General features: G+C 46.9%; 1 protein-coding gene across 10 annotated transcripts in view; it reads left to right on the forward strand.

The window, feature by feature from the left end:
• Positions 1-27,370, forward strand: part of PPP6R3 (protein phosphatase 6 regulatory subunit 3) — a 2,530,957-nt gene that overhangs the window by 2,459,611 nt on the left and 43,976 nt on the right. For 5 of the 10 annotated variants that reach the window (XM_069624106.1, XM_069624111.1, XM_069624113.1 and 2 more), the window contains 2 exons: positions 8,048-8,065; positions 8,409-8,531. In XM_069624106.1, the coding sequence (XP_069480207.1) occupies positions 8,048-8,065; positions 8,409-8,531 (141 nt within the window). The remainder of the gene's footprint in view (positions 1-8,047; positions 8,066-8,408; positions 8,532-27,370) is intronic. The other 5 variants (XM_069624114.1, XM_069624109.1, XM_069624112.1 and 2 more) reach the window with 1 other exon arrangement.

Here is a 27,370-nt window from a genome sequence, read left to right on the forward strand (position 1 = left end):
TGAGCCTTTGTCACCTCCCGTGGTTGTGCATGTGTGTACTGCCATGTATTCTTTATTCATGAGCATGTGAATCTATGCCAGACCCCATGCTGGAGAAGGAACAAGTTACTTACCTGTAACTGTTGTTCTCCAGCATGGGTCTGGCATGGATTCACATGCGAACCCTCCCGCCTACCCCTCTGCGGCTCTTCACTTGGTCATACTGCCACTTCACGTGCTACCAAATCTGAAGATGGCTGCCAGAGGCGGGGCTTAGGTAGAGGGCAGTCATTGGCTGTGGTCAGTATGACGCAGAGATCAGTGATTGGTTACTACTACGAAAGACAGATCAGAAACGAAACTGATACTGGTTTTTTCTTTACCGAGGATTCCCAGCCTGACGACGGGGAATATTCATGAGCATGTGAATCCATGCCAGACCCATGCTGGAGAACAACAGTTACAGGTAAGTAACTTGTTCCTTATTACTCATCTTTTGGTAAAGCGAAAGGAGCTGCCATTCAAAGGGGCTACCGTAGGAGTGCCAGAGGTGGAAAACAAGGTACTCGAGGTGCCAAGGCAGCTGGGCAGTTGCCTCTTTGCCCTCAGGCAAAGCCGCAGCCGCTTCAGCTCAGTCATGAGGCCATGTCCCATGGTTCGCCGGTTGGGGGGGGGGAGGCTGGCGCAGCATCTTGTCGAATTGCGTGCCATTACTTCAGATGTGTGGGTTCTGGAGATCATAGCCCATGGCTACTGTCTTCCTTTCCGGCAGAGGCCTCACGACAATCCACCAGGGAACCTCTCTTTGAAGAGTCCGGATCCGCTCCTTGCGCAGGAAATTCGATCCCTGCTGGAGAAAGGCGCCATAGAACTTGTGCCTCGTAGCGAAGAGGAACAAGGGATGGTATTCCCCTTATTTTTTTATTTCAAAGAAAGATGGGGAATTGAGACCCATCATGGACTTGCGCGGTTTGAACAAACTCCTCAGGAAGGACAAGTTCAAGATGGTTACTCTTTCTCAAGTCCTCCAGGCCCTTCAACTTCAGGAGTGGTTGGTGTCTCTCGGCCTCAAGGACACTTATTTTCATGTGCTGATCCATCCAAAGCACAAGAAGCACCTGAGGTTTGCGGTTGGCGACTCACTCTTTCAGTTTCGGGTCCTGCCGTTCGGATTGACCTCTGCCCCGAGGGTCTTCACCAAGCTCATGGTAGTGGTGGCAGCGTTTCTCAGGAAAGGGGGGGATTCACGTCTGCCCCTACCTGTACGATTGGTTGATTAGGGCGCGCTCTCCCGAGCAAGTCCTGGATCATCTGTCCGTCACCTGCCACTCCCTCCACAGGCTGGGCTTCTCCCTCAACTTAAAGAAGTCCCACTTGACGGCAACTGAGGCTCCAGTACATCGGCGCAGTGCTCGACACGTCCCTGGGGCAGTGTTTTCCTCCCCAGGTGAGGGCTCATCACATTCAGCAGATGGTGCAAAAGTTCCAACATGTCCAGAGTCTCCCTGCGTTCGAATTCTTGAGATTGCTCGGCCTCATGGCATCCTGCATTCTTCTGGTGCCAGAGGCCAGGTTGCGGATGAGATCTTTGCAATGGGCACTCAAGCTCCAGTGGTCTCAGTCCTCCGGCAGGATGTCGGACCCCGTTCAGGTGCTGCCCTCGGTCACCCAGGACCTTCTGTGGTGGGCCGTCAAAGGCAATCTGATGAAGGGGGCTCCATTTTCGCTACCCTGGCCGGAGGTGACGATCGTGACGGATTCATCCCTCACGGGATGGGGAGCTCATGCCAACGAGTTGACAGTCAGCGGTCGTTGGTCTTCGTCGAAGTCCAGACTCCATATCAATCTGTTGGAGCTGAGGGCCGTCAGGCTTGTCCTGAAGGCTTTTCTGCCGACTGTGCGAGGAAAGAATGTCCTGATTCTGACGGACAACACAGTGGCCATGCACTACCTGAACAAAAAGGGGGGGCAGGGTCACTTCCTCTGTGCAGGGAGGCGATGCAGCTCTGGTTTGGGCAATCCAGCAGGAAATTTTGGTCTCGGCAGTTCATCTGGCCGGGGAAGAAAATGAGACGGCGGACGTTCTGAGCAGGCAGAGCGCGATCTCTCACGAGTGGGAGTTGGCTCCGGTGATTCTCCTGGAGATCTTCACCCTTTGGGGGACCCCTCAAGTGGATCTCTTCGCCTCCAGTGTCAACCGGAAGTGCGCAAGGTTCTGCTCGCGGGAATTTCCTCCAAGAGGAGCCTTAGGAGACGCGTTTGTGGTGGAGTGGTCATTCCCGCTGCTGTACACGTTTCCTCCAGTCCCCGTCATTCCACAAGTCCTGCAGAGGTTGCAGAGTTTCGGTTCCTGGATGATTATCATTGCTCCGGCATGGGCCAGGAGGATGTGGTACTCGGACCTTCTCACTTGTCCATCTGCCCTCCACGTCTTCCCTACCGAGACGATCTGCTCTCACGGGAGGGGGTCAGGTTCTCCATTCAGAGGTCAGATCCCTCAACCTTCACGCTTGGCTTCTGAAAGGTTGAGGTATAAGCATTGGGACCTCCCTGAAGACGTGATGGAGGTGTTGCTGTCGGCCAGACGGCCGGAACAAAGTCCCTGTATCGTTGCGGTCGGAGAAAGTTCTGCGACTGGTGCAGGGTTAAGAATGTGGATACTTTTTCATATGACATTCCTGTGGTTCTGTCTTTATTGCTTTCTTTGGCCCACAAGGGCCTGCAAGTGGGTACCGTTGAAGGTTACCTTGTGGCGCTGTCCATATTTAAGCGCTCATCTGAAGAGCGTTCTTATTTTGAAATTCCTTTAATTTCTCAGTTTCTAAAACGGCTCACTAATGTGTTCCCTCTGTCACCTTTCCAGGTGCCCGGTTGGGATTTGAACCTTGTTCTCAATTTCTAATGGGTGCTCGGTTTGAGCCTTTTCATTCCTGCCCTTTGAGACTGTCAACTCTTAAAACTGTATTTTTAGTTGCGGTCACTTCCGCTCGCAGAGTGAGTGAGTTACAGGCACTTTCAGTTAAGCCACCCTTCACTGTGTTTCACAAAGACAGGGTTGTCCTTAGAGTTCGTCCTTCCTTTCTTCCGAAGGTGGTGTCAGAATTTCATTTACGCCACAAGGTTATTCTTCCAGCATTTTATCCTCCTCCGCATCCTGGTAAGGAAGAGGAGAGGTTCCATAGGCTGGATCCTAAGAGAGCTTTAAGCTTTTATATTTCACCCATGTCCCGGGTCAGAGTGGACGATCAACTCTTCATAGGTTACGCTGGAAGGCGTTTGAGACAAGCTGTTACTAAGCAGACTTTGTCTCGGTGGATTATCCTGGCAATTTCTGAATGTTACAGCTTGGCGGGTAAGGACCCTCTGATAGGCTTGCGGGCCCATTCTACCAGGGGTATGGCTGCCTCTACTGCCCTGCAGAGGGGTGTTTCTATTCGTAACATCTGTGATGCAGCCACCTGGGCTTCGGTCCATACTTTTGTACGTCACTACTCCCTCGATTGTATCCGTGGGCAGGATCTGGCCTTTGGCAAGGCGGTCCTTTAATCTGCAATTTGATTGGGCATTCTAAATTTCTATCTTCTAAATTCTTTTTCCCACCTCCTTACGTTGTTACTGCTTTGGGAGTCTGTCATAGATATGGAATACGTCGGAGGACCCAATCCCCTCGAAGAACAAGTTACTCTCTTACCTGGTAACTTACTTTCGATGGGATGGTCCGACGACGTATTCCAGATCTCTCCCTCCCTGCCTTCCCCGCTACAGAATTTATTATGCGATTGCAGCTTACGTTTCTGCAAGGCTTTGTGTGGTCAGACTGGCAGAAGACTGGTGCCACACGTTCTGGGAAAAAACTACAACTGAGGCTATGGGCGTAGTGCGTCCTACTTATAACATCCAGTGACGTCGGCCGTCGGAGGAGGTCCTCGAAGGCGGCGTATCGACGCAGGACACAGACGCCGAAAGATTTTCCGAAGCAGCACAGCTGTGGTGATTACTGTCATAGATATGGACTACGTTGTCGGACCATCCCATTGAAAGAACGTTACCAGGTAAGAGTAACTTGTTCATCTAGTGGCTAGGGTGGCTAAATGCGCTAAAGATGATGCTTCTCCCCAGGGAGCTGTACCTATACCAGGCACTGTCAATAGAGCAGTCAGATCAACATTTCACAGAATTGAAAAGGATAGTGAGTTTTCTATGGCAAGGGAAGAAAAAAAGGGTAGCCTACAGAGTACTGGTGCATTCCAAAGAGAAAGGAGAAGTGGGTCTACCAGATATACGTACTTACCATAGGGCAGCTCAATTCAGGGCCCTGGTCCCTCGCTTGCGGGTGGACAAACAGAAGCAATGGGTGGGCATTGAAAATTATAGATTTAGACCGGTCACGCTGTGGAAGTGGCTCTGGGCGCCGCAGAAAGCAGCTCCAAATAGGGTAAAGGCGCACAAGATCCTGTGTCCTCTTTGGAGGGTCAAAAGGGAAATGGCGGGGGTCACAACATGGCCTACGCCACTGCATCATATATGCGCCCCACCACCCCCACCCCGATAAGAGATTGCATCCCAGGACATGAGAGATTGCAAGACTGGTTTGAGGCAGGGTTGGAGAGAGTAGGCCAAGTCCTAAAGAAGGATGTATTTATAGAATTGGGAGAGCTTGAGGAGACTCTGGGTGTAGGGAAAATCTCTGTATTCAAATACCTACAGCTTAAAGGGGTGCTGATGTCCGAATGGAGGGAAGAATTGCAAAGGGAACTGACGGGTACGGACAGGATACTGAACACATACAGGGGAGCGGGGGGGGGGGTTAATATTTAAATTGTACTGGGCTCTACGGGAGGCGCCGGGTGGCCTGTCAATTGAAGGTCCATGGGCTCAAACTCCTATATAGGTGGCAGTGGGATCCGGTAAGACTCTCAAAGATGTACCTAGGGGCTCCACTGTTGGAGGAAATGTGGGCAAAAAGCAGACTACTGGCATATGTGGTGGCTGTGCGAGATGATGCAGAAAAACTGGAAGGAAATTCTGGGATGGATAAGGAACCTGGACGGGGTAGACAGGCACTTGGACCCCCTACTTGTATTATTTGGTGTGGAGAATGTGGAAGGGGACTGGATCAAACTCAACATATGCCCCACTGCTTGCTGTTAGCTGCCAGGGCTTGTCTGGCAGGGGCATGGAAGAGAGACGACTTCCAAGTGAAAGACGATGGGTCTCAAACGCTCTGGACATGTATAGAATGGAACAGTTGACTAGACAATTGCATGACCTGGTCCCAACAAGGTAAATGGATCGTTTAGCCTTTCTTGAGAAATACGATCTGGAGAGGGCACACCTGGAGGCCGGGATTATGGTGCTAGAATCTATGGTGGGCCATGCGGGGAGTGTATAAACCAAGGCAATGAGCACAACCAGTGAGGGAAGTGGAGGGAGTAGGCAGCTTGAGCCAGAGGCATGGTGAGAGGAAATGGACAAGGCCAACATTCCCCAAACCTGACCCTGGAGATGTATTGTAGAAACCACAAATGAGCATGGAAGACTGGCTATAATTAAATGGTGAAGCAGACGAGTGAAGGAGCTTGTGGAAAGCAGGCTCCAATGAGACAGCCGATGTGGCCAGGGGGGGGGTCTTTAAGGGTAGCGGTTTGGGGAGTTAGGGAAGAACAAAAAGTTGTTAGAGGAGAATAAAAAAAATGTGTACGGTGGATTTCGTAAAATGCGGAAATGAAAGAATACTGTGTCTGTTAGCTACTTCTGCCAATTCACCAATAAAGTAAATAACATTTTTGGAAAAGCAACGAAGGACTTCGAAACGTGGTCTCGAGTCATATGGACAGATGAAAATAGACTTTGGGGCGAGCTACACCGAGACCAGAAGATAAGGCCTTCACTCCCTTTTATTCTCAGACATAGGGAGCCTTCACAAGGCCAAGTTCAGACGTAGTAATTGAATGGAAGAGCGTAGGTGTGATGATGGATGTTGGGCTAATTGGGTGGGGGAGGCCTGACCAGGCTGACCTTCCAGCACCTGGGGTACCAACTTGCGTGCTGCTAGCGAGTGGAATATTCCAGAAGGGTACAAGCGTGCCAACCAATTGTAGAGGGCCATGTAGCAAAGAGCCCTATGGTTTGAGAAGCCAATAGAACATTGTGTATTTGTCAAACACAGAAGACGACTTGCACTTGGTCTGGGCTTAGTTGTCCACCTGATTTAGAGACCCAATCACAACCCAATACCCCATAGAAAGTACATAGATGTTAATTTTAAGCCTATCATATCCCCTAGTAGGTTTTCTTATTTTGCCACGTAGGATGACGTCACTTATGACGATTTTTTAGTATAAAGTTTTGTTTTTTATGAAATATATTGAAATCTTGCTGTAAAGCGTTCGTAAATGCCCCTTGTACTCCCTGTTTTAACACATTTTATTAAAACAGCTGGGATTTTGCCAACTTCCTGAGTCGTTCTGATTGATGTATGAGTAAGATCTGCATCTCCATCCATCTCCGATATTGTTACCTCGTCTTAAAGGACCCACACGGGTTCAATCTCACTGAAGGTGCTTTGTTCTTGGAGCCAAGACCTGTAGGCTGGTGTTTCTCCCTGCCTTGATTATTGACGCGGGAGGGCCCCGGGTACCTCTGACACACAATGTAGGATTCTTCAGCCTGGTTTCCTGGTCTTACACTTTCTATTCTCGAGGTCTCAGGAAAGTAATGGTTCCTTGTTGAAAAGGTCAAGAAAATATCCCTCATTGCGATCTCCTCCGGTTTTGCTGTCTTCCCCTCTCGTTCAGCTGCCGTCTCGAAACTGCTGTTTCCTTGTGTGCTTTGCCTTGCTTCAAGTGTGCTCTCGTGCTCTGCCTTTTATCCGAGAGGAAGTGTAATGGAACTCAGTTGTGTGTGATGATCAGTAATTGCCTGACCATGCTATTGGGGCACATCAGGTATACTGCTCAGGTGTTAGTCTGTTTTCTCTCATAGCAGGCTGTCCGTGAGAAAGTGTTTGTGTTGTGGGGGATTGGGGGAGGAGGGTAGAGATCCTAAATATCCTACAAGGTAGGATTGGATAAAGGTGTTACAGGTGTTACAGGGAAGGGGATATTGCATCTCACTGTCCGGTGTCCCACTCCCGATCCCGGAAGACCCCTCACCCAGGTGATCCTCCCACTCTGGTCCACCCCCAGGAACTGGATCCAAAAGCAATGGCCATTTACTGGCTATCTGCATGACGGATCCCCTGGGACAAGTGGGTGAGACACCTTCTGGTTTATATACCACAGATGGGATATATACTTGGACCTTATGATGCCTAACTCGGTATATATTGTAATACCTGACAAATGCTGATATAGTGCCTATATAAAAAAGCCAAAGCTATTTATACAATGCATGCAATGTAAATGATGTCCTGCAATATTGTTTGATGCAAAAACCATTCAGTTCGGATGCTGCATTGTGATCCCTTAATGCTTGTGAAATACCTTAAAATCACTTGCCTGATACAGCTGAGGTCACACCTATTGTAATTTGTAATTCTAATTATTGTTGTGTTTAAGCTGGCCATCGCCATGCATACTTTCAGCAGTGTTGCTGTTTTTTTGCATCAGATGTGATACCCTTCCTACAAATAATTATTCTGCTTTATTTTTCGATATGTAGCTCAAAATGTTTTTTCAGGGATCCCCATGTCTACCACCATAAATCCCAAACTGAGGTCTGTGCTGTACCTGCACCCCAGAGTTCATTTAGAAGTTTTAAAAATGCACTGGGCCATTGTTGATTTTTCTCCTCTGTTAGATAAACGTTTAGGGACCTTATTGGAGTACCTGTGCTGCTAGGTATTTATCCATCAATTGAAGAACTAACTAATGTTAGTTGGGTAATAGTTTTCTTTAAATCTGATGTGTAGATGACCGAGTTGGGGAAGGTGAAGTTAAAGGGATGAAAGATCATTGGACCTGTATTCAACTTTCACTCTTGTGATGACCTTCCCAATTTCAGTGCCATTCGTTTTTTCTTAAACATATCTACATTTCCTTTCTTTATTGCAAACTGTTGGCTTCAGAGTGTTGAAATCTTATCGGTATGTACAGGTCACTAGCCTATTAGGCTACATAAAATTACTCCAAATTCGCAGTGCATTTTCAGCTCCCTGTTCACATTTGTATGTGCCTGTCATTCATTATTTATTTTGAATGCTTGATTACTTTAAGCCTTTGGATTCTTATTTTCTTTCTAAAGTGAATGTTTCCTAAGGATATCATTGAATTCCATATACATTTTGTATTTCATGCCATTCATCAGCACGTCACATTTCCCCTTCACCCTACCTGCACCAACTACCTTGCCTTCAGAAAACTACACCCTTCCCTAAATTATGGCACTTCAAGTAAAAATCCTTAACACAATTGGTTTCATTTTTTTAGTGAAGATGGAAAGTTGACTACCTCCCAAGATGTTATTTGTAAATATGTGGCGTTGGAGAGCTCGGATGCTGCAGTGGTTAGTCCTGCTTCTCCACAGGCGACTTGCGACAGTCAGGAACAAAGGTAAATCTTTCGACAGAAATTCACATATGCTAGTAATGTTCTCTTTAGATCACTGAAACGTATTTTGAAACATATAAGTAGTTTCATGGATGTTCAGAAATTCTATCTAAATGGCAGCTATGTGGAAAAAGTGCGTGTCTGAACCCAAACACACAGCTTCATCATTCAAATGGTAGGGGAGGGTGCAGGTATTAATCACAATATAAATACATGACACCAAGCCTTGAAAGCGTACTTAATGTTTATCCTCCGTGAGAAACCGTTTGAGGGCATGTGCTAAAAGTTTACTAGATGACTGACATTTGTCTCTAGAACTGACGGAAGAAGAGGAACACATTCAAAATCGAATCTTCGTTGTGATGGTTGTTCCCTTTTATTTGTTTACATTTATAAAGCGCACAAGCAGCCATTGGGCATTGTGGTGCTGTTACAGAGGAATGCGGCTTAGTTACATGAGACATTCAGTACAGCATATATTGCCGGCAAAATCAGCAGTTTGTTGGTTAGACAAATAACAAAGTTTTGAGAGCTTTGCTTCTTGGCTTAAACAATACACCTTGTGTGATAATGCCTGTCTTTATTGATTTTACACAGCGCTCACTAGTACAAATTCAACAATCGTATGGCTACCCAGGTGATGTCATCTCGGCATTTCTTGAAAAAAGAATTCAACACTTTATGTTCTCTTGGCATGCTAAGCCCATGGAACAGGGGCATGATCTTTATTGTATTTTATTGGGGTCCTGATATTTCCTGTAGTAGATACAATTGTGAAACCTTCCTTTGAAATGATCGAAGACTAAATGGGTAACATTCAGGTTCTCCAGCAATGCAGCTTTCATTCATAGATCACTCTTCTTTGAATACTTTCCTTCATGGAGCTGGGGCTCCAAAGTATATAAGTACAAGAGTAATAAGGTGAAAGTAAAACTAGCAGCCTTTCCACTTTGTTTTGGGTAATTTACTCACTGAGAAATGGGGTGGATGGGGATGCCACTAAACATTAAGTCATCCTCACATATTGAACCTTACATCCTATGCTAAGTCCTATTCTAGTCCTACTTTTTGAAGTTAAAAATGATGATCTCTAAGCTGCCTTTTTCAACTAACTGTTAAATTGTGTTCCCTTTGAGGGGGCGATGCTGCGCACACGGTGACTGCAGCTTCCCGTGTGAGCTCTGAGGCAAGCTGATGCCTAAAGAGCAAGAATCTGACCAAAACAGTCTGGTTTATACTATAATTGGACACCAAGACGTCTGAAGGGGATTCCCACATGTGTACAAAAAATTGCAGCGAACGGGGGCAAGGAACCAGAGTTACACTGTGTGAAGTCGAGGTCCCCTATGAAGTGCAATCAGGAGGCACGCTGCACCCCTCGACCATGTCGGACTCTCTGTGAAAGCTGTACCCCCATATCTCAACTACTGAACCCAGCGAGGGACCTGAGGCACCGACTATACCCTCCTGACGGGTGACGCCTGGCGCTCCGGGACCCCTGTTGAGCACCGGCAGACAAGGCAATCATCCGGATCGTGTCTCAACCGAAGGCGCACCATCGAGCGAACGGTAAGAGGGGCACGCGTATGAGAAGCCCAGGTAATGCAACCGTGACGGTGCGGGCTAAAAGGGCAAATTAACAGACTCTGCCCCGCCTGTATATGAGTCCCTTATACAGAAGCGCACGAAGTAGAACTCGCGCTACATTGCAGCACCACCCCGCCAGTTGCAACATGCAGATCAGTGGGCACAGTTGGGAACACCCGCCTCTCCCTTATTAGCGCTATGAACACCGAAGCCTCCCGATCTGGTGTGGTCACGCGGAGCATCATATAAGAGGCAGCCACACGCACCTGAGAAACGGGGAAGGGAGCCACACCCCCGCCCTCCCATCCCCCCAAACCCAGCCCTGCGCACCCTTGCACACTATGGTCACTGCCACATCACGGACCTCTCAACGTTGATGTGTAGACTTGCGACCATCATGTGTCTGCGGTGTGAATTATTGGATGCATGTAATCTATAGCCGAACTATGACAATTTTGCAAAGCCTTCTCATGGAGCACCGACCCACCGGAGATCAGGCAGCAGAGTCACAACCTGGTAACATACGGCAGGAGGGAGGCCAGTACAAATTGCAGGTGGCCCCATCGCGCAGGCTATACTCAAGGGAGCATACTTGCGTGTGGCACGTCGGTGGCTTCACACATCACACAACCTCTTTGCATACCCATCGGACTGGAGGTGCAGGACACTGCTGCGAAGCACTTGCACTTATGTCCAACATAGAATAGCCCTACCCGCGGGCCGTCCACCTTCCAGGCCAAATATATACTTATCACAGTGGAGGGGATACACTTGGAATAAAAGACATCAGTCACGTGGAATAAGGAGCCACGAAGACCGTGCCACCCCAGGCAAGCTTTGTATGCCCCCACACTACGCAGGCCAATCAACATATGATACGCTGACAGAGAAACACACTGAGTGATATTATACCATGAGGGTGCTAGTGCTCCGCGACTCGTCCTCTGGTAGGGGAGAGTAGGTCATCCAGGAAGCCCGTAGGTGTGGCATGGTGTAGACCCAAGACCTAAGTACAGGACCACAAACATTCTGTGCCCTGGACACTGTTAGTTACATCATTAGGACTGGTTACAGACAAGTTGGCCCACGGGAAAGCAGCCCAACTGCGAGCTGGAGCACTCCCAGTGATCCCATGTGGGGAATGGAAGAATACTCTTACACCCGCAATCCCAGCTGCGCCCTACCTCCATTCCCTTGACACAGGAAACAACGGCGGAAAGGGACCTCCACACCTGCACCCCTCTTTGTGTTCCCTGGAGGGACACCAGTAGAGAGGTGGAATCTGGGACATCCCGGAAATGATGCCCAAGGGATTGGGCCCCAAGAATGGAAAGGGGGTCATTGACAAATTCACAACAGCAGTGGCCAGAACAGACTCCATGGCGGACCCGTGACCACGCAGAACACCCAGGACACCTTTACCACCCAGATGGCCACTATGGACCCGCAAGCAGTGTTCGCATCCATGCAGCAAGGCTTTGCAGCCCTAAATGAAAAATTAGATGGGATCAGCTCAAATGTGGCGACCGTAAGGAACCAACTCGAAAAGGCCACTGGCCGCATTACGGAAGCGGAAGCTCGAATCAGTACGAATGAAGACTCTCTGGAAATACTCCGCAAGACCTTGATGGAAATGGCGAAAGATCTAGATTCAGTAAAGCTCAAGTGTGAAGACTTAGAGGCCAGATCACGCCAGAATAATATTCGCATAACAGGCGTTCCAGAGGATGCACTCGAGGCCCTGATGGAAGCACTAATAAAAGATCTGCTGGGGGACCCTGGTTGGTCCTTTATGTTCGTAGGGGAGAGAGCACACAGATCCCAGGCACCACGCCCTAAACCAGGTGCATACCCGAGACCGATCGTTGCTAGAATTACGAACTACAGGGATAGGGATCTGGTCCTACGGGCCGCAAGAGACAAACAAGAACTGAAACTGGGCTTAAATACTGTGAGGATCTTTCCGGATTACACGATTGCGATGCAACAAGAACAACGCTCTTCACAGGTGTCAAAAGGATGCCCTGGGAACAAAAAGTACCCTACACAATGCTATATCCTGCCAGGCTTCGAATACAACACAACAATAAAACATACTTTTTTACCTTCCCGGAGGAGGCAGCCAAATTTGTGGAGGCAAACATTGCGACACCAGATAAACATACAACACATGAATCAGAGGGCAGCAGGAATAGATCCCCCCCCCCTACGTGGGCAGGAGTGAGGTTTCCAAGACACAGACGACGTTAGCATGACAATCAAGGAGAGGACATACCTGTGATTGAATAATTACCTAAAGGGTTTGTGTAATTGCGATTACCTCTGATTTCATCATGAGAGCAAGAAACAGAGACACTAAGGTTAAAGGCTGATGGGGCAAACAAATGATGACTTATGGCAGCGTTCCCTGATGCGAGTACATCGACTGAACGGTTCATTGTTGAGAACGGGGGAGGAGGAATGTAACATGGTTGAAGTTCGGGGAACTATGAGGGTGGGGGCAGAGGGGAGGGGGGTTGTTTCGTGGGGTATTATAGTTAAAAATGCACAGATATTGACCACAATCACACACAAAGATTTGAGACCTTCCTGCCACACAGTTCAAGTAGACGGTACAGCCGCCAATGGCTAAGGACGATATAGAAGGGATTACATTACTAAGCTGGAATGTGCAGAGCCTGGGGATGCCGGTCAAAAGGAGGAAAATAATGGTGTATATGAACAGACTCATGGCCCAAATAGTGTACCTACAAGAGACTCACCTACTAGATTACCACATCGAAAAGATGGCACCCGGTTGGGGCAAACATCGATATTACACGTCATATTACAGTCGGGCCCAAGGGGTGCTCACGCTGATACACAAGTCACTACCGTTTACACTGTACAATTCAGAGAGTGACCCTGAGGGGTACTATGTCCTGGTACATGGGAAGCTAGCGGAAGAAGAGTGCTACTTTTGAGTTTATACGGCCCAAACATGGGCGACCCGAGGTTCTTCTCTGAGCTATTTAAAAAATGTGCCAATTACCCCACAACTCAGTTAATTTGCGGGGGCGACTTTAATACGATTCTGGATAACGGATTAGATCGTACATCTCACACCCCAAGGTCACTCACTAACGCAGCTCTTATTATACATATTCACATTTTAGATCTGGGTCTTCGAAATGTGTGGCGCTCACTCAACGGCACACAAAGATGCTACATGTTTTACTCCTCTGTGCATGACATGCACTCAAGGATCGACATATGGCTATCACACAGAGCACTAGGGTGGGTTTCCAAAACTGCTATTCTCCCCAGGACAATGTCGGACCATTCCCCAATCCTTATGAGGGTCGTAATCCCCAAGGTCGCTCCCCAGAGGCTCCCATGGAGATTTAAAGCCGCTGCACTAGCAGATCAGGTATATAAGAGTAACCTATCCCAGCGTATAAGTGAGTACTTTGAACACAATGATGGTGACTCAGGAGGTGCTGTGGCAAGCTTTCAAAATCTATATGAGAGGTATTGCTATGTCCACCGAATTTGGGTACTGAAAGACATCCGTAGCGAATTAAAGAGGCGGGAGGAGGAGATTACTAGACTGCAGGTAAAGTATGACACAGACCCCAACCCCTGTACCAAACTAGACATTAAGATACAACTGGAGGAGAACAGGAATGCAGCGGACCGGGAAGTCCGTTATTTTGACAAACGTGTTGTCGCGAGAAGGTATGGTGAACAGGAATGACCCAGACGGCTCCTGGCCCATATGGTGAGAGGGGAAAAGGGATGCACTCATATCCAATGCATATCCAATCACAGACCAAAAAGAAAGAGAATGCGTTTTATTACTTCTACTCCCAGTTATACTCTCCACAAAGCTCATCCACAGAAGTGGAGATAGATGAATATTTATCAAATATACCTACCACATCATTATCTGCGGGGACGACAGACACGTTAGAGACCCCGATTAGGGACAACTGTAAGGCACCTGGCTCCAATGGCCTGGGTGCCGAATTTTACAAAGAATTTGCCGATATTCTGGTGCCCAGACTCCTCGTGGTCTGGACAGAAGCCCTAGATACAGGTAGGCTGACCTGGGTCCACACGAGAGGCAATAATACTAAAATATTACTATTGCTCAAGCATGGGAAAAGTCCAGAAGATTGCGGCTCCTGCAGACTGCTCTCGTTAATAAACACTGACACGAAAGTCTTCACGAAAATCCTCGCTACAAGGCTCACCCACCACCCCCCAGTGACACACACTGTCCACATGGACCAGGCCAGGTTTATACTGGGTAGGTCAACGGCAACAAACATCCGTCGCTGTTGTGCTGAACTTGATCCCCAAGGACATGCAAGGGGTCGCACTAGCACTGGACATGCAAAAGGCCTTTGACACTGTCTACTGGCCCTTCTTCTTTAGAGTCCTACACAATTATGGGTTTCGCCCAAACTTTATGTATGGGTGAGAGTGTTATACACAAAACCACATGCCAGGGATTGTGTCAACGGGAAACTATCTGAACTAGTAGGACTCGCAGGAGGCAAGTGTCAGGACTGTCCATTGTCCCCCCTTTTTTAATTTGCTCTAGTTATAGAACCACTAGCAGACTTAATTGGGTATCGATTCAGTAGGCTCTTGATCCAACTCACAGGGTTGAAATCCTCCCACTATACGCTGACGATATCCTCCTGTATTTGAGTAACCCAAAACGTAACATAGAGAAACCTTTGAATGCCGTCCTAGAATTCAGGAGATACTCTGGGCTACATCTGAACACCTCTAAATCTGAGATATTGCCCCTAACAGAAGCCATCCTGAAGCCTGCAACGCTCCATGGACTTCAGTGGAGTCCCACACAGGTGAAATACCTGGGAATACAAGTGACAAGGACACCACAACTCACCAGGGCCTTAAATTATGAGACACTAGCTGTGACACTGTGCACTAAACTTCAACAATGGCAATCCCTACCAATCTCTCTCATGGGCAGTTTGTCACTGGTCAAGAGGATCATCTTACCCAAACTATTTTACCTATTTAGTACAGTAACGTTGTGGCTTGGTAGAACCCTTTTCTCAAAAATTCAGGGAGCATGCACAGCATTCGTGTGGAGGGGCCAAGCGAGAGTGGGATGACGGAAACTCTCCTGTCTGTATCTAAATGGGGGACTGGCAGCCCCCGGCTTTGAACTGTATTTAGCGGCACAAGCCCACTACGTGGCACAGTGGGCCACAGTCGGTTTACAGGCAAAATGCACAGCCCTCGACAAACACGAGAAGCTCGGCCCAACTCGTGCACAAAGCGGTATCTGCACGCCCCGGACATTCACAAAACACTGATCCCCCCTTGCTAACGTGCGCAGCCTGGGCTAGAATAGCAGGGAGATCTGGATGGGAGGTTTTATACCACCCGAACATGCCATTGTGGGAGGCACATTACATACCCCCTGCACAAGATGAAAAGATTGCCACACAGTGGAAAACCAAGGGCATTGACTATTTTGGGGTCCTCTTCCCAGACAAGCAATATATACCCTGGAAAAACATAAAGGACATAATTGGTAACACACCGCTACAGAAACTGCAGTACCCGTGCATGAGATCAGCAATGGCTGAGGTCTGGGGGAATTCCCGACTGAACCCGTAATACACCAGTGACTGGGATATGTGTTCACTGCTGGGACCTCCAAAACAACGGCCTCCGTACTGTATAAGATTGTAATAACGCACCAGGTGCCACCAACTCCGGGAGTAAAAGAGAAGTCGGAACAAGACCTAAATAACACCACAGTGGACACAAATCTGTGGACTAAAGAAAAACATCTCATGCAACTCACGGTATCGATTAATACCTTGTATAATTGTGCGCAGAACACATTACACACCAGCCAAACTGAAAAAGATATTCCCCCTGGCGGATGGTAAATGCCCTAGATGCAGTAGTGAAAATGCAGATATATTCCACATGTTATGGGCATGCATCCGTCTGTCGGCGTACTGAGCTGGTGTATGTGAGGCATTAGATACTATGGCTGATCAACCTTTGGAATGGGGCCCCGCAAAGTGCCTGCTGGTGGAGGTGGGAAAAATGAGTCCAGGGTGGCGTAAATTGCTTAACCTCAGCATAGTACTTGCAAAATGAGCGAATCTGATGAAGTGGAAAAGTGTGGAACCACCAACAAAGGAAGACTGGGAGAGGGACATGATATGGGATAATAATAGGGAAGAAATGTACACCTAACTGTTGCCCATCAGGAGCCGCCCCAGGGATATATGGGGCAGGTTCCAACAATATCTCTCTGACAAAGATGTGGAAGGGAATGATTCTGTTGGGACAGATTAACATGTGCAAGTATATTATTGGACATTCACCACGGAACAATTGTGGTGTTTTAGAAGTTGAACTGTAAGAAATGTTGATATATCTGTGCAATTTAAAAATATAATTAAAAAAATATTGTGTTCCCTTTAGCTTCAGGTAGTACACTTGTGTTGTATAACAGAGCGCTTGTATTCAACAATTAATGTCAAGTCTGTCCAGCTGCCTGCCCTCTATTCTGTCATACCCAGATAGTTATGCTGATTCTTCACGGATTAAACAATCACTTTTTAAACTCTAGATGACCAAGAATTAGTAATGGATGTCTTCCTCCCAAGGATTCCTTGTCTTTGATCTGTCTCTCCAGCACAGTTGGTCTTCGGAAACTTTTCTGCCACCAGGTGGTGCAGCGCATCTCCTGCGTCACTTCTACCAAAGCCTTTACACACCTGTGCTGGCTATGAAATTGAGACCAGTATATATTGAGGCTACGTTCCCTGTAATCTTAGTTGTTTTTTTCCATGCACTCTGCTCGGTTCAGGCACACCTCTTTGTCTTTTTGAGGTTTTGCCACTTCTGGTCTTCGACAATATGATTTATCCAGCAAAGCTCTCAGGTTTTGAACCCTGCGTCAATTGTGGACATCAAATGTCTGTTTCGATCTACACCGGATCTGTCTTTATTGCTTTGGTGAGCAGCACAACTTGCAGGATTGTGGGTCGTGCCAGTCGATGCACCCAAAGGCACTATGCGAAAGGGAGGAAACACTGTTCACCTTTCCTCACAAGGACAGAGGTGACAAAAACAGACTTGTTATAGGTTACCCTGACACTGAACATTGCAACAAAGAATGTCCCCAGTCCACAAGAAAGAGTTACCACCGCAAGGGGTCTCGTTCACCTGGTAGGTTTTCAAAGCATCTTTTTTCTTCGAGGAAAAGGAGTCACCATTCCAGATACTCTCCAGAAGACCAGGCATCTGTTACCTTTCCCTACTCAGTCCTCCACTCCAGAGGAATGGGAAGCCTTCTAGCTTAAGATTCTCAACATCTTCACCAAGGCCCGGCAGTTTTGGCCCTGGTGCTGACGGCTACAGCACCGGGGAGGACTGCTTCGACCTATGCTCCGCCTGCGTCCACAGCATTCAGAGGAGGTGGTAGAGGCACTGCAAAGGCATGTGACCTTAAGCCCCTGGGCTCGCCGTGCCAGAAACGAGCAACTTCTTGCCTCAAGGTCGCACTACAGAGTCTTTGGATGTCAGTTCCCACACATTGGCATTTACCTCTGCAACGCTGGTGATGCCAGAGTTCCTCAGGAGTATGTCCTGCTCCCAAAGGGGTGCATTCACGTTCCGAATGGAGGACATTTATAAGGAAGCGGACCTCATTCCCTTTGGATTAGAACCCTTACACACCCCAGGGATGCTACGCACTTCCTGAAGGAGTTTTATGGAGAGGAAGGTGATATGGTGGACCTTGCTACTGATAAACAGCCTGCAAGGGGATCTGCCCCTTCACATCTTACACCCACAGAGACAGAGTTCAGGCAAACGGATGCAGCACCAGATGTCCCCTAGATGTTTGTCTACCTACGCTGTACCGTCAGCAGTCCCTGGTGCGATGCCCCAATGAATTGGACTTCCACCATTTCCCCCTGTGGGAGGCAGGATTTCCAGTACAGGAGGGAATGGATTCTTACCATTGCCTGGGCCTTACAGTTTACCAAGGATACTGTCTCCATTTTGCGCAACCCCTTCCAGCCCACCCTGCGCGCAACCAGTGCCTGCCTCCGGACCCTCTCCTCCTCGCGGAGGTTCTTCAGCTTCTAGCGAAGGGGGCCACAGATCCAGTATCCCACTGTGGACAAAGCAAGTGCTGGTACTCGATTTATGGTCTTGTGCCAAAGAAGGACAGAGGTCTATGCCCCATCCTAGATCTGCAGCTCTTGAATATGTACTTGTGCAAGAACAAGTTCAAAATGGTCACCTTAGTCCAGATTCTCCAGGTCTTAGACCATCAAGATTGGCAGGCCCTCCCTAGATCTCCATGATGCCTACTTTCATGTCCCTAGCCACTGATGGCACAGGAAATACCTGAGATTCACTTTAAGGAACTGCCACTACAAATTCAAGGTCTTGTCATTTGGTCTTTCCTCGGCATCTAGGTCTTCACCAAGCTGCTGGCAGTGGCGGCAGCTCAACTCGGAAAGGACGGCATTAATGTCCTAACCTATTTGGAACACTGGCTTGTTCAAGCTCGCTCCCAAGAATAGGCGTTGGCACATTTCTTCCAGATGTGCAGCCTGTTGCAGATCTTGGGCTTCACTCTGAACTTCAGGAAGTCTCTAGTTTCGCCATTCCTGTTGCTCCGGTTCATTGGGGCGACCATGGACACCCGTCCGGGGAGGGCCTTTTCTATCGAGTGGGGAATATCTCCAAGATGGCTCATGCTCTCCAAGCACAGGAGAAAGTTCCCAGCTCGCTGGGTCTTAGGGCCTCCTGTATTCTTGTTGTTCCAGAGACTCGGCTATTCCTGAGGTTGCTGCAGTGGCTTCTCAGTTGTCATTGGTCCCAGTTTGAGGGATGCACCTCAGATCTTTGCCTCGCCACAATTATTCAGAGACCAGGAATGGTGGTCCCAGAGGAACAACCTACTGAAGGGTGGTTTTGGCAACCCTGGCCCCAACTGACCCTAGGCACAGACTCATTCCTGAAAGGCTGGAAGTGCTCACCTACCTCAATCTATCTCTCCTTGCACTTGAACTGTTAATCTGCAAGTGAAAACTTATGCAACAACTGGGGCTCCTTCCACAAACAATTTGACTATGTAGACCTCAAATCCCACAGCCAACCTACTTGACAAGTTGGGCTTTCTTGGTGCCAGATTGAGTCGCAATTTCCTTTGTTTTTAAGTGATACTCTTGGCACATCTTCAGGCTAGACATTGCCCTGACGGAAGGGCCTTTTAGGGTACTAAATGCATTGGCCACTTCTGTCTGCCTACTGATTACTGAAGATAATAAAATCACATTAAATTGAATGATTATTTCAACGTTTGATTTATTATCATTTTTGTATATGTGTACTTTAGATTGTAGTATTTACTACAGTGGGGAAATTATAACGTAAAATACTTGTTTGTCATCTTAGTATATAGTGCACTCACCTACAAGACCGGATGGTGAGCAACCTTAGGTCTCCGTCGGACAACCGAGACCGTGTCAATTTGCTTGAGTTAAGAAGTGGTGTGTGTTCTCGTTGCCTCTGTGCAGGGAAGCAATGCGACTCTGGTTCTGGGTAGCAGCATATTCTGACTGCAGCTCATGTGGCCGGCAGAGAGCGCAATTGCAAATGTCTTGTGCAGACAGACTTGGGCCTCCCATGTGTGTGAGCTTGCTCAGGATGTTCTGGAGGAGGGGGGTCTCCTGTTGAGGGGACTTGTCAAGTGTACCTCTTTACTTCTAGTGTGGCTTGGTACTACAGGTTGTTCTGCTTCAGGGAGTTTCTATGACTGGGAGCTCAAGGGGGCATCTGGAGGATCAACCTGCTCTTTGCGTTACCGCTGATTCCTGTCATACCGCTGATTCTCAGGAGGCTATGTCGGTTTGGGTCCACGTTGATCTCGATCCTTCCAGACTGGTCCTGGAGAATACAGTATCTGGGGTTGCTAGACATGGCCATCTGCCCTACCTGGTGCCTTCCGCAGAGAATGCACCACCTCTCCCAATCAGAGGAAACAATCTTACATCCGAACCTCAAAAGCATGAACCTTCATGCTAGGCTGCTGACAGGTTGAGGTGTCGGGAGTAGAATTTGTCTGAGGACATCTTTGATGTCAGAACACCATGATATCCTGCAGGTGGCTTATTTTTTTACGCTTGGTGCCATAAGAGGGCTCTGGACTCTTTTACCTGCTCCACACCCCTCTGATTTGGACTTTGTGGCCTGGACCGACCAACAGATTGGAACTTAAAAGGGATATCTTGCTTCCATTTCGGTTTTCAAGCGGACCTCTGGGCAGGGCTTGTTTTTCACAATCCCCACTGTCCTGCTACTTTTTGGGGGATTGTGTAATCGGTTTCAACCCCACACCAATGTGGTGTTTCAGCATGGGACTTGAATTTAGTTTTTCTTAGGGGTGCGCCATTTTATCCCTTCCATTCTTGTTCATTAAGATTGCTCACCCTCAAGGTGATTTTACCTGCTTGCCATCGCTTCTGCTAGACGGGTGAGTGAGCTCCAGGCCTTGTCCCAAGCTTCCCTACTTGGTGTTTCCTCCAAGGAGAATGTGACATTGAGACTGAGACCACCCTCTCTTCTGAGGTTATCTCTGATGTTCATCTCTCTCAAAGAATCCATCTTCCTGTATTTGTTTCCTCTGCCTCATCCTCTCATGACAGCCGTACAATTCCATCGGCTGAACCCGGTGCAGGCCCTCAACTACTATGTGGCTCGGATGAGAGTCCAGCCTTTTGTTGGTTGTTCTGCCTGTCCTGGCGGGGTTGTGACCAAATAGAACATATCTGGGTGGATCATTCTCTGCATCTCGGAATGCTATTATCTGGTTGGTAAGGATTAGCCTGAGGGTGTTTGGGCACATCCCAGCAGAGGATTTGCAGCCACCACAGCTCTGCACTGGGGAGTCCCCTGCAAATATCCCTGTTGGACATTTGCCAGGCAACTACATGGGCTTCTTTGCAAACGTTTGCTAAACATTACTGCTTGGATTTTCAGTCCGGTCAGGACGCTCGTTTTGTCAAGGCCGTCCTTCAGGGTTTTCTGGTTTAAGAGCGTGTCTTTGCTCTCCTCCCTCCTTTAGATATATGTACTGCTAAGGATCTATGTACTGCTATGGGAGTCTATTACAGGTGAGGAATCCGTGTGATGAAGGAATACATTAGAACAACAAATTGCTTGCCTCTCTGCAATGTTCTTTCTGGTGGATAATCCTTGTGCGGATTCCTCCTCGCCCTCCCAACATAGACCGCTTGGTGGATAGTAAGTGCACCTTGGTTCTGTCAGTGTCAGAATGCTGGGGGAGAAAGGGTGGAACGTAGGTCACAGGGTGAGGCACCTCAATATATATATTGGCTGTGTCGTATCTGGCGTTGGTTGCATAGTGGCATCTGCTATAGGTGATAGCAGAAAACGTTCCCAACAGCAGCTGCTCTGGGGAGATTGATATCATAGATGATGAATCTGTGGGAGGATCATCCAACTGAAAGAACATTACAGAGAGGTAGTAATTGGTTCGCCTTTCTATAGCTCTCAAATGCATTTATCTCGATCATTTTCCAGAAGATCGTTCCCTCAATAGGTCCTTGCCTCTCAAGGGAATATTGGTAGTAGCCTCATAGGGTGCCAGGTCTTTGAGAAGTGACCCACCAGAGCCAACGAGAAATGGCCCCAAGACTGCCTCATTAAGCAGGAAAATAGCTAGCTCTGTTGGCAGTGATAAAAGGGAGAAAAAAGTTAAAGGATAAAGACAAGGATATTATCCTCGTTGAACAAAACTCCCGACTGATTTAGAAAAAAAAAAACTATTTATAAATCTAAGAACACTGCTGAGAGGACAGGGCCGCCCTCAAGGCTCCCTCCGACACACCTGTGTACGAGCAGTGATCAACTGTCCATGGGCACTCTACACAAACAAGTGCTGGGACTGCTTTCCTTTCTTTCAGCATCTCATCAACTTTCAATCCGTTCATGAACAAATCTTCACCAAGGCTCGTACACTCTCAGAGATGTAGCACAAGACCTTGTTCATGGCCCAATCAGGGGCAATACCGTCCCTGAGGATCCTGTTAATTGGAAAATCCAAACGTGTAGTGGAACTCTAAAGTTGAAAACGCTACAGCGCAGATTCTTGCATTGCCGTTGATGCAATCGCTCGGGCAACAGATGCGGGAGCTTCAACATTCAGTACAGGTTTCTCTCTTATCTGGGAGTTGACTAAATTGACAGATTGGATTTTAGTAGCAGTAATCTGCACCCACTTGCCAGTTGACCTTTGCAGAATATTATACTGAAAGGTCGACCCTTACTCGGTCCAGTACCAGGGAAAAATAATGTCTACAAACAAGAACGTGTCCTGACAGGAAAGAAATTTAAACGTACACTATTTCTTCTTATTTGCAAAAACTTATCTGGTTGGTGCTCCAAGTTCAAATCTCTTATTGGTCCTAGTAGTCTTATTTCTACTCCAGGATTCCGTCTTCTACCTTATAAACCATGAACTACACATATAAACATCTGTAGGATTTTCTTGCTTGTATCTAACAAGGTATTTATTATTACTTTACTTTATATTTGTAACACACAGACCTGGGACCCGAAGGCTTAAGGGCGTACAGAAAACACACCAACATCTAAGACTGAGACAGATTAAAGCTAAAACCTTACTATGCCACTATATAAAATGAAAGTCTAGCAGAATGTTTTAAATTTTTTCTTAATCATTCCTGTCAACTTGATTTCCCTCAGGTCAAGTGGCAGAGTTCCATGCTCTAGGGGCTGCTTTTATGAAGGCCCCTTTTAGCGCTTTGCTGGTCTTGCAGAGTGGAGTCTTCAGCTGATGTGTATTATTGGATCGAAGCGATATAGGATTATCTGAGAAGATCCTTCAAATAAGCTGGCATCGGTCCTACACAACATTTATGGATAACTAGAAGCAGCCGGAACTGCTTGAAACATTGAACAATAACAACAATTATGGAAGACAGATACAGATAGCAATAACATAAACAATACATACAATGTAAAAAACGCATATCCTAAATGGTGAATAAAGAGACCACATATGTTATTACTATCTGTAGCTGTCTTTGCAAATTGTTATTATTGTTTAAAGTTTCATGCAAGAGGCAGAATAAATATCTTGCTAGATACAATCAAGAAAATCATACGGATGTACATATGTGTGGTTCTTCTAAGTTAGAAGACGGAATCCTGGAGTAGAAATAAGACTACTAGGACCATTAAGAGATTTGAACTTGGAGCACCAAATAGAGACATTTATGCAAAATAGAAGAAATAATGTATGTTTAAATTTCTTTCCTGTCAGGACATTTTCTTGTTTGTAGTCATTATATTTCCCTGGTCCTGGACAGAGTGGGGGTTGTCCGTTCAATATAATATTTACTTCGTAGCTTCGGCTGATTTAGCGTCTGAAACTATAAATTATTTCATGAGGTTGTCTTTCGTCTTATGTACTTATTAATGACTCTGAGATTGTCTTGCAGTTGCTAATGGTGATATGAATTTAGCTAGAGAGGCATGTGACAACAGGATACCTTAAGTATTTCGGATATATGTTATTTTACATTTTATGTACTTTATTACTATCTGTCTTTCATAATTATTATTGTTCAAAGTTTCATGCAAAATAGGAGCAGAATAAATACCTTGTTTGGTACCAGGAAGCAAATCATACAGATGTACATATGTGTGGTTCTTCTAAGTTAGAAGATGGAATCCTGGAGTAGAAATAAGACTACTCCGACCAGTAAGAGATTTTTACTTGGAGCACCAACTAGATACGTTTGTGCAAATAAGAAGAAATAGTGTATGTTTAAATGTATTTCCTGTCAGGACATTACCTTTGATGAGAAAGTGAGGCTCTTTTCTCATGAACTGATGTTGTCCCTGCAAAAAATACAATTAAGGAAATTAGACTATGAATGCGATTGTTTGGATGATTTTTCTTTGGCTTTATTTGTAATGGCCTTCTCTATGAGCCTACTTGGTTTTCCTTTGAGTTTCTGACTCTCCAAGTGATAGAATGCCTGATCAATCAAGGTAACTCTCCAGAGGATGTGAGCTGGTTTCAAGGTACAGTAAAGTCCTTTGATAAATACCCAATAAAAGAATGTCCACACAATATGCATGCAAAAAGATATTTTATAATAAGCTTGTGCACAGGAACTAACTACACATTATTTTCAGATATTTAACTTACTAACTTTTTTTAGAATACAGTAAAAGTAAAGAATATTGATCTCACAGGATCATGAAATGTTCTCTTAAAGGCCAACTGGAATTTTAGTGAGGGGCTCACAGGCCTAAGAGAGAACAAATATGCCCAATTCAATGTATTGCATTCTTCATCTGATGGATAACCCTTCCAATGTCAGCTGCTCGTAAACTCTTTGACAGGGGGTGCAGTACAGCTCCACTCAACCGTCGACTGCTTGACTCGGCATTGCCACTCCTCGACCCAGGACGTAACGTTGGCAATAAACACATTGTGTCACTGCGCCCCAGTACTTCAGTTCCTTTTTTTCCACACATTCAGCACACTGTCGGAACGGTTCTCTTCAGTGAGAAGATTGCGTTTGTTTGTCTACTATGTTGGGCTCTAAAGCTTCAGGATTCAAATGTTGCCTAGACTGGAGTTCAAAGACGTCCATCACATACCTGCACTATCTGTGTGTGGTGTCCTGAGAAGGAACACAACATTGAGCAGTGCAATTCTTGTCAGCAGATGAACCCAAAGTAGATCGGGGAATAGTGAGCGATGCTAGCGCTCGGGCGGCCTCAGTCGAAGTCTCCAGCACATTCGACTGTCAGGTCAAGACACTGAAGGCCCCCCGCACCTGAAAAGGAGGACAGGCACAGCAAGAAAGCGAAGAAGCGCTTGCATTCTTATAGTGGGTCGCACCATTCGTCCTCCCATAAGAATGAGACTCCTTTGACTCGGCTGAGGAGTGTAGGGGAAGTCCTGCCTGACTACGGGTGCCCTGCCGCATTCAAGAAGCAAATGCTCCAGCTCTCCCAATAGGCTGCGGCGGGTATGGCTCCGGCCTCGATGCCGCAGAGTAGTCAGGCACCAGTTGCGCCTAGAAGTTCCGGTGCCAAGGTGACCATGTCAGTTCCTACGTCCTCGAAGTCGACCTTGACGTGTTGGGACTCGTTCCAACTCCAGATCCTTATGTCAACAACGGAGGAGGAGACATCCAAACTAAGTTTTTACCCCCTCAAGATGGCGCTCCATTCACTATACCAATGGATCCACTGACAGCGTTTTAACCTTCTCTCAAGATGGCCGCTCCCATCCAGCAGCATTACAGCTGAACACTGCGATTGCTTACATAGGAGAATCAGCCGGTAAGCAAGTTGTCGCTTCGCCTTTGTTGGCTCAGATGCTTGTGTCACAGATCCTACCGTGCCTCTCACTCTTTTGTCTTGCTCACCTCCCGCGGTGTACCATCTCCTCGGTTACACCGCTCATTGCCGATCCACATTCATTGTGTCAGGCTTTAATGGGCTGGGCTTCTCCCAACTCGCAGCCACTGACACCCCTTGTTTCCCTGCTTTGGTTTCCCGGGTCTGGGGGTTCTCTCTGCTCGCTGCTTGGACAAAACCTTGCTTGCCTTCCTTTCTCCTTTCAATCTTTTTCCCTTCTTCCTGGTTTCCTTGCAGTTCCCCTGCAAACCTGCCAGAGTCTCCGGATAGCTGCTTTGCGGTATTCTGCAGCAACATATCAGAATACCAAGGACTGCCTTTCTACATTGCTGGACCACGAAGCATCTCCGTAGGAGCGGACTACTCTTCATCAACTCCTGGGGATTTTTGCACATTGTTTTTCCCCTAAATCCGGACTCAGTCCGGTGGGCACTCGTCCCCTAGTTTTCAGTATCTGTAGGTGAATGTTTATTGAGGCTTTGTCCAAGATCATCAATTCAGAGAAGGCTCTACGAATTGCCAGAATCAGACCAGGTCAGTCAGTGCTAAACTTATAATGCATACATGACGACTAAGAAGCTGATACTGGCGCCGGTGTACCTCGAGGTATCAGCACTGAGAGGCCTCTTTGTAACGATCCCATCGACGTTGGCGAGTCTCGATAAGAGTTTTTCTACTCTGAAGACGATTTACATCGACAATCGGAATCCAGTCTCTTTTGGCATGCCACAAATAAGCAGAGGTGATGGGGATCCTATTATTTCACAGATCGTGCCGAGTTGCTGGCCCTGGCTGAAGGTCTGCACAATACAAGTGGGCTTGACACCTCCCCTGACCTCGACTTGCAACAGCCTTCCCCTTATGGGACACCCCAATGCCCAGTACAGAAGGACAGTAGAGAAGGTGATCCTGGCTGTGGGTATGGGTGCCCCGGCTAAGCCACTTGTGGAATAGGAACTTACGGACATTCTGGACAAGGGATAGCAAACATTTCCCTTTAATGCAGCCATATAGGAACCCATTGGTACTCTGTGGCAAAAGGTTCTATGGCATTTCATCACCTGCAATTTCATCCCCTGACATTTTAACATGTACATTCAAAAGAAAACGCTCATCGGTTTATTTATTAACTTTTTATTTATTTATTTTGGGGGGCTATTCCCTTCCCCCCAAAACCCTGATCTGCCCTTTGCCACCCCCCAAAGCTCCCCTACCCCGCCCCCGTAAATAATTCTATGAGCATATTCGTTGTAATATACACGTTAAAATGTCAGGGGATGAAATTGCAGCCGATGAAAGGGTGTCGTACTCTGGCAAAAACCATGCTCCACTCCAACTGTGGATGCAGAATTTATGAATATCTTTCCAGGTTTAGTTGATACAATTATTTAGTATGGCTTTTATTAAAGAAATGCCTTGAAATGGTGCACGCAACATTATAAACTTGTATGTCATAATAAACTAAATTTACACTATATAAATCGTCATAGAAACAGCTTGAGCAAAAAGAGTGTCTTTTTTTAATTTAATTTCTTTACTGTCATTTGGTTATCATCTAACCTTTGACAAATGGTACAGACAAATATAACAGCAACAAGGAAGATTTAAAGAAAATTGTGTCAGCGAGATATGAAATTTTACATTAAAACATTACATATATATCGGGTTATCTAACTTTTGACAAGTGATTCAAGGAAGGATAGTAGCAACAGATATGTTTAAGAAAGAAGGGCATATCAGCAAAATATAAAATGAAG

Source organism: Ambystoma mexicanum, chromosome 11 (genome assembly GCF_040938575.1).
Source record: "Ambystoma mexicanum isolate Mex_15411 chromosome 11, UKY_AmexF1_1, whole genome shotgun sequence".
In the NCBI taxonomy this organism is placed as follows: domain Eukaryota; kingdom Metazoa; phylum Chordata; class Amphibia; order Caudata; family Ambystomatidae; genus Ambystoma; species Ambystoma mexicanum.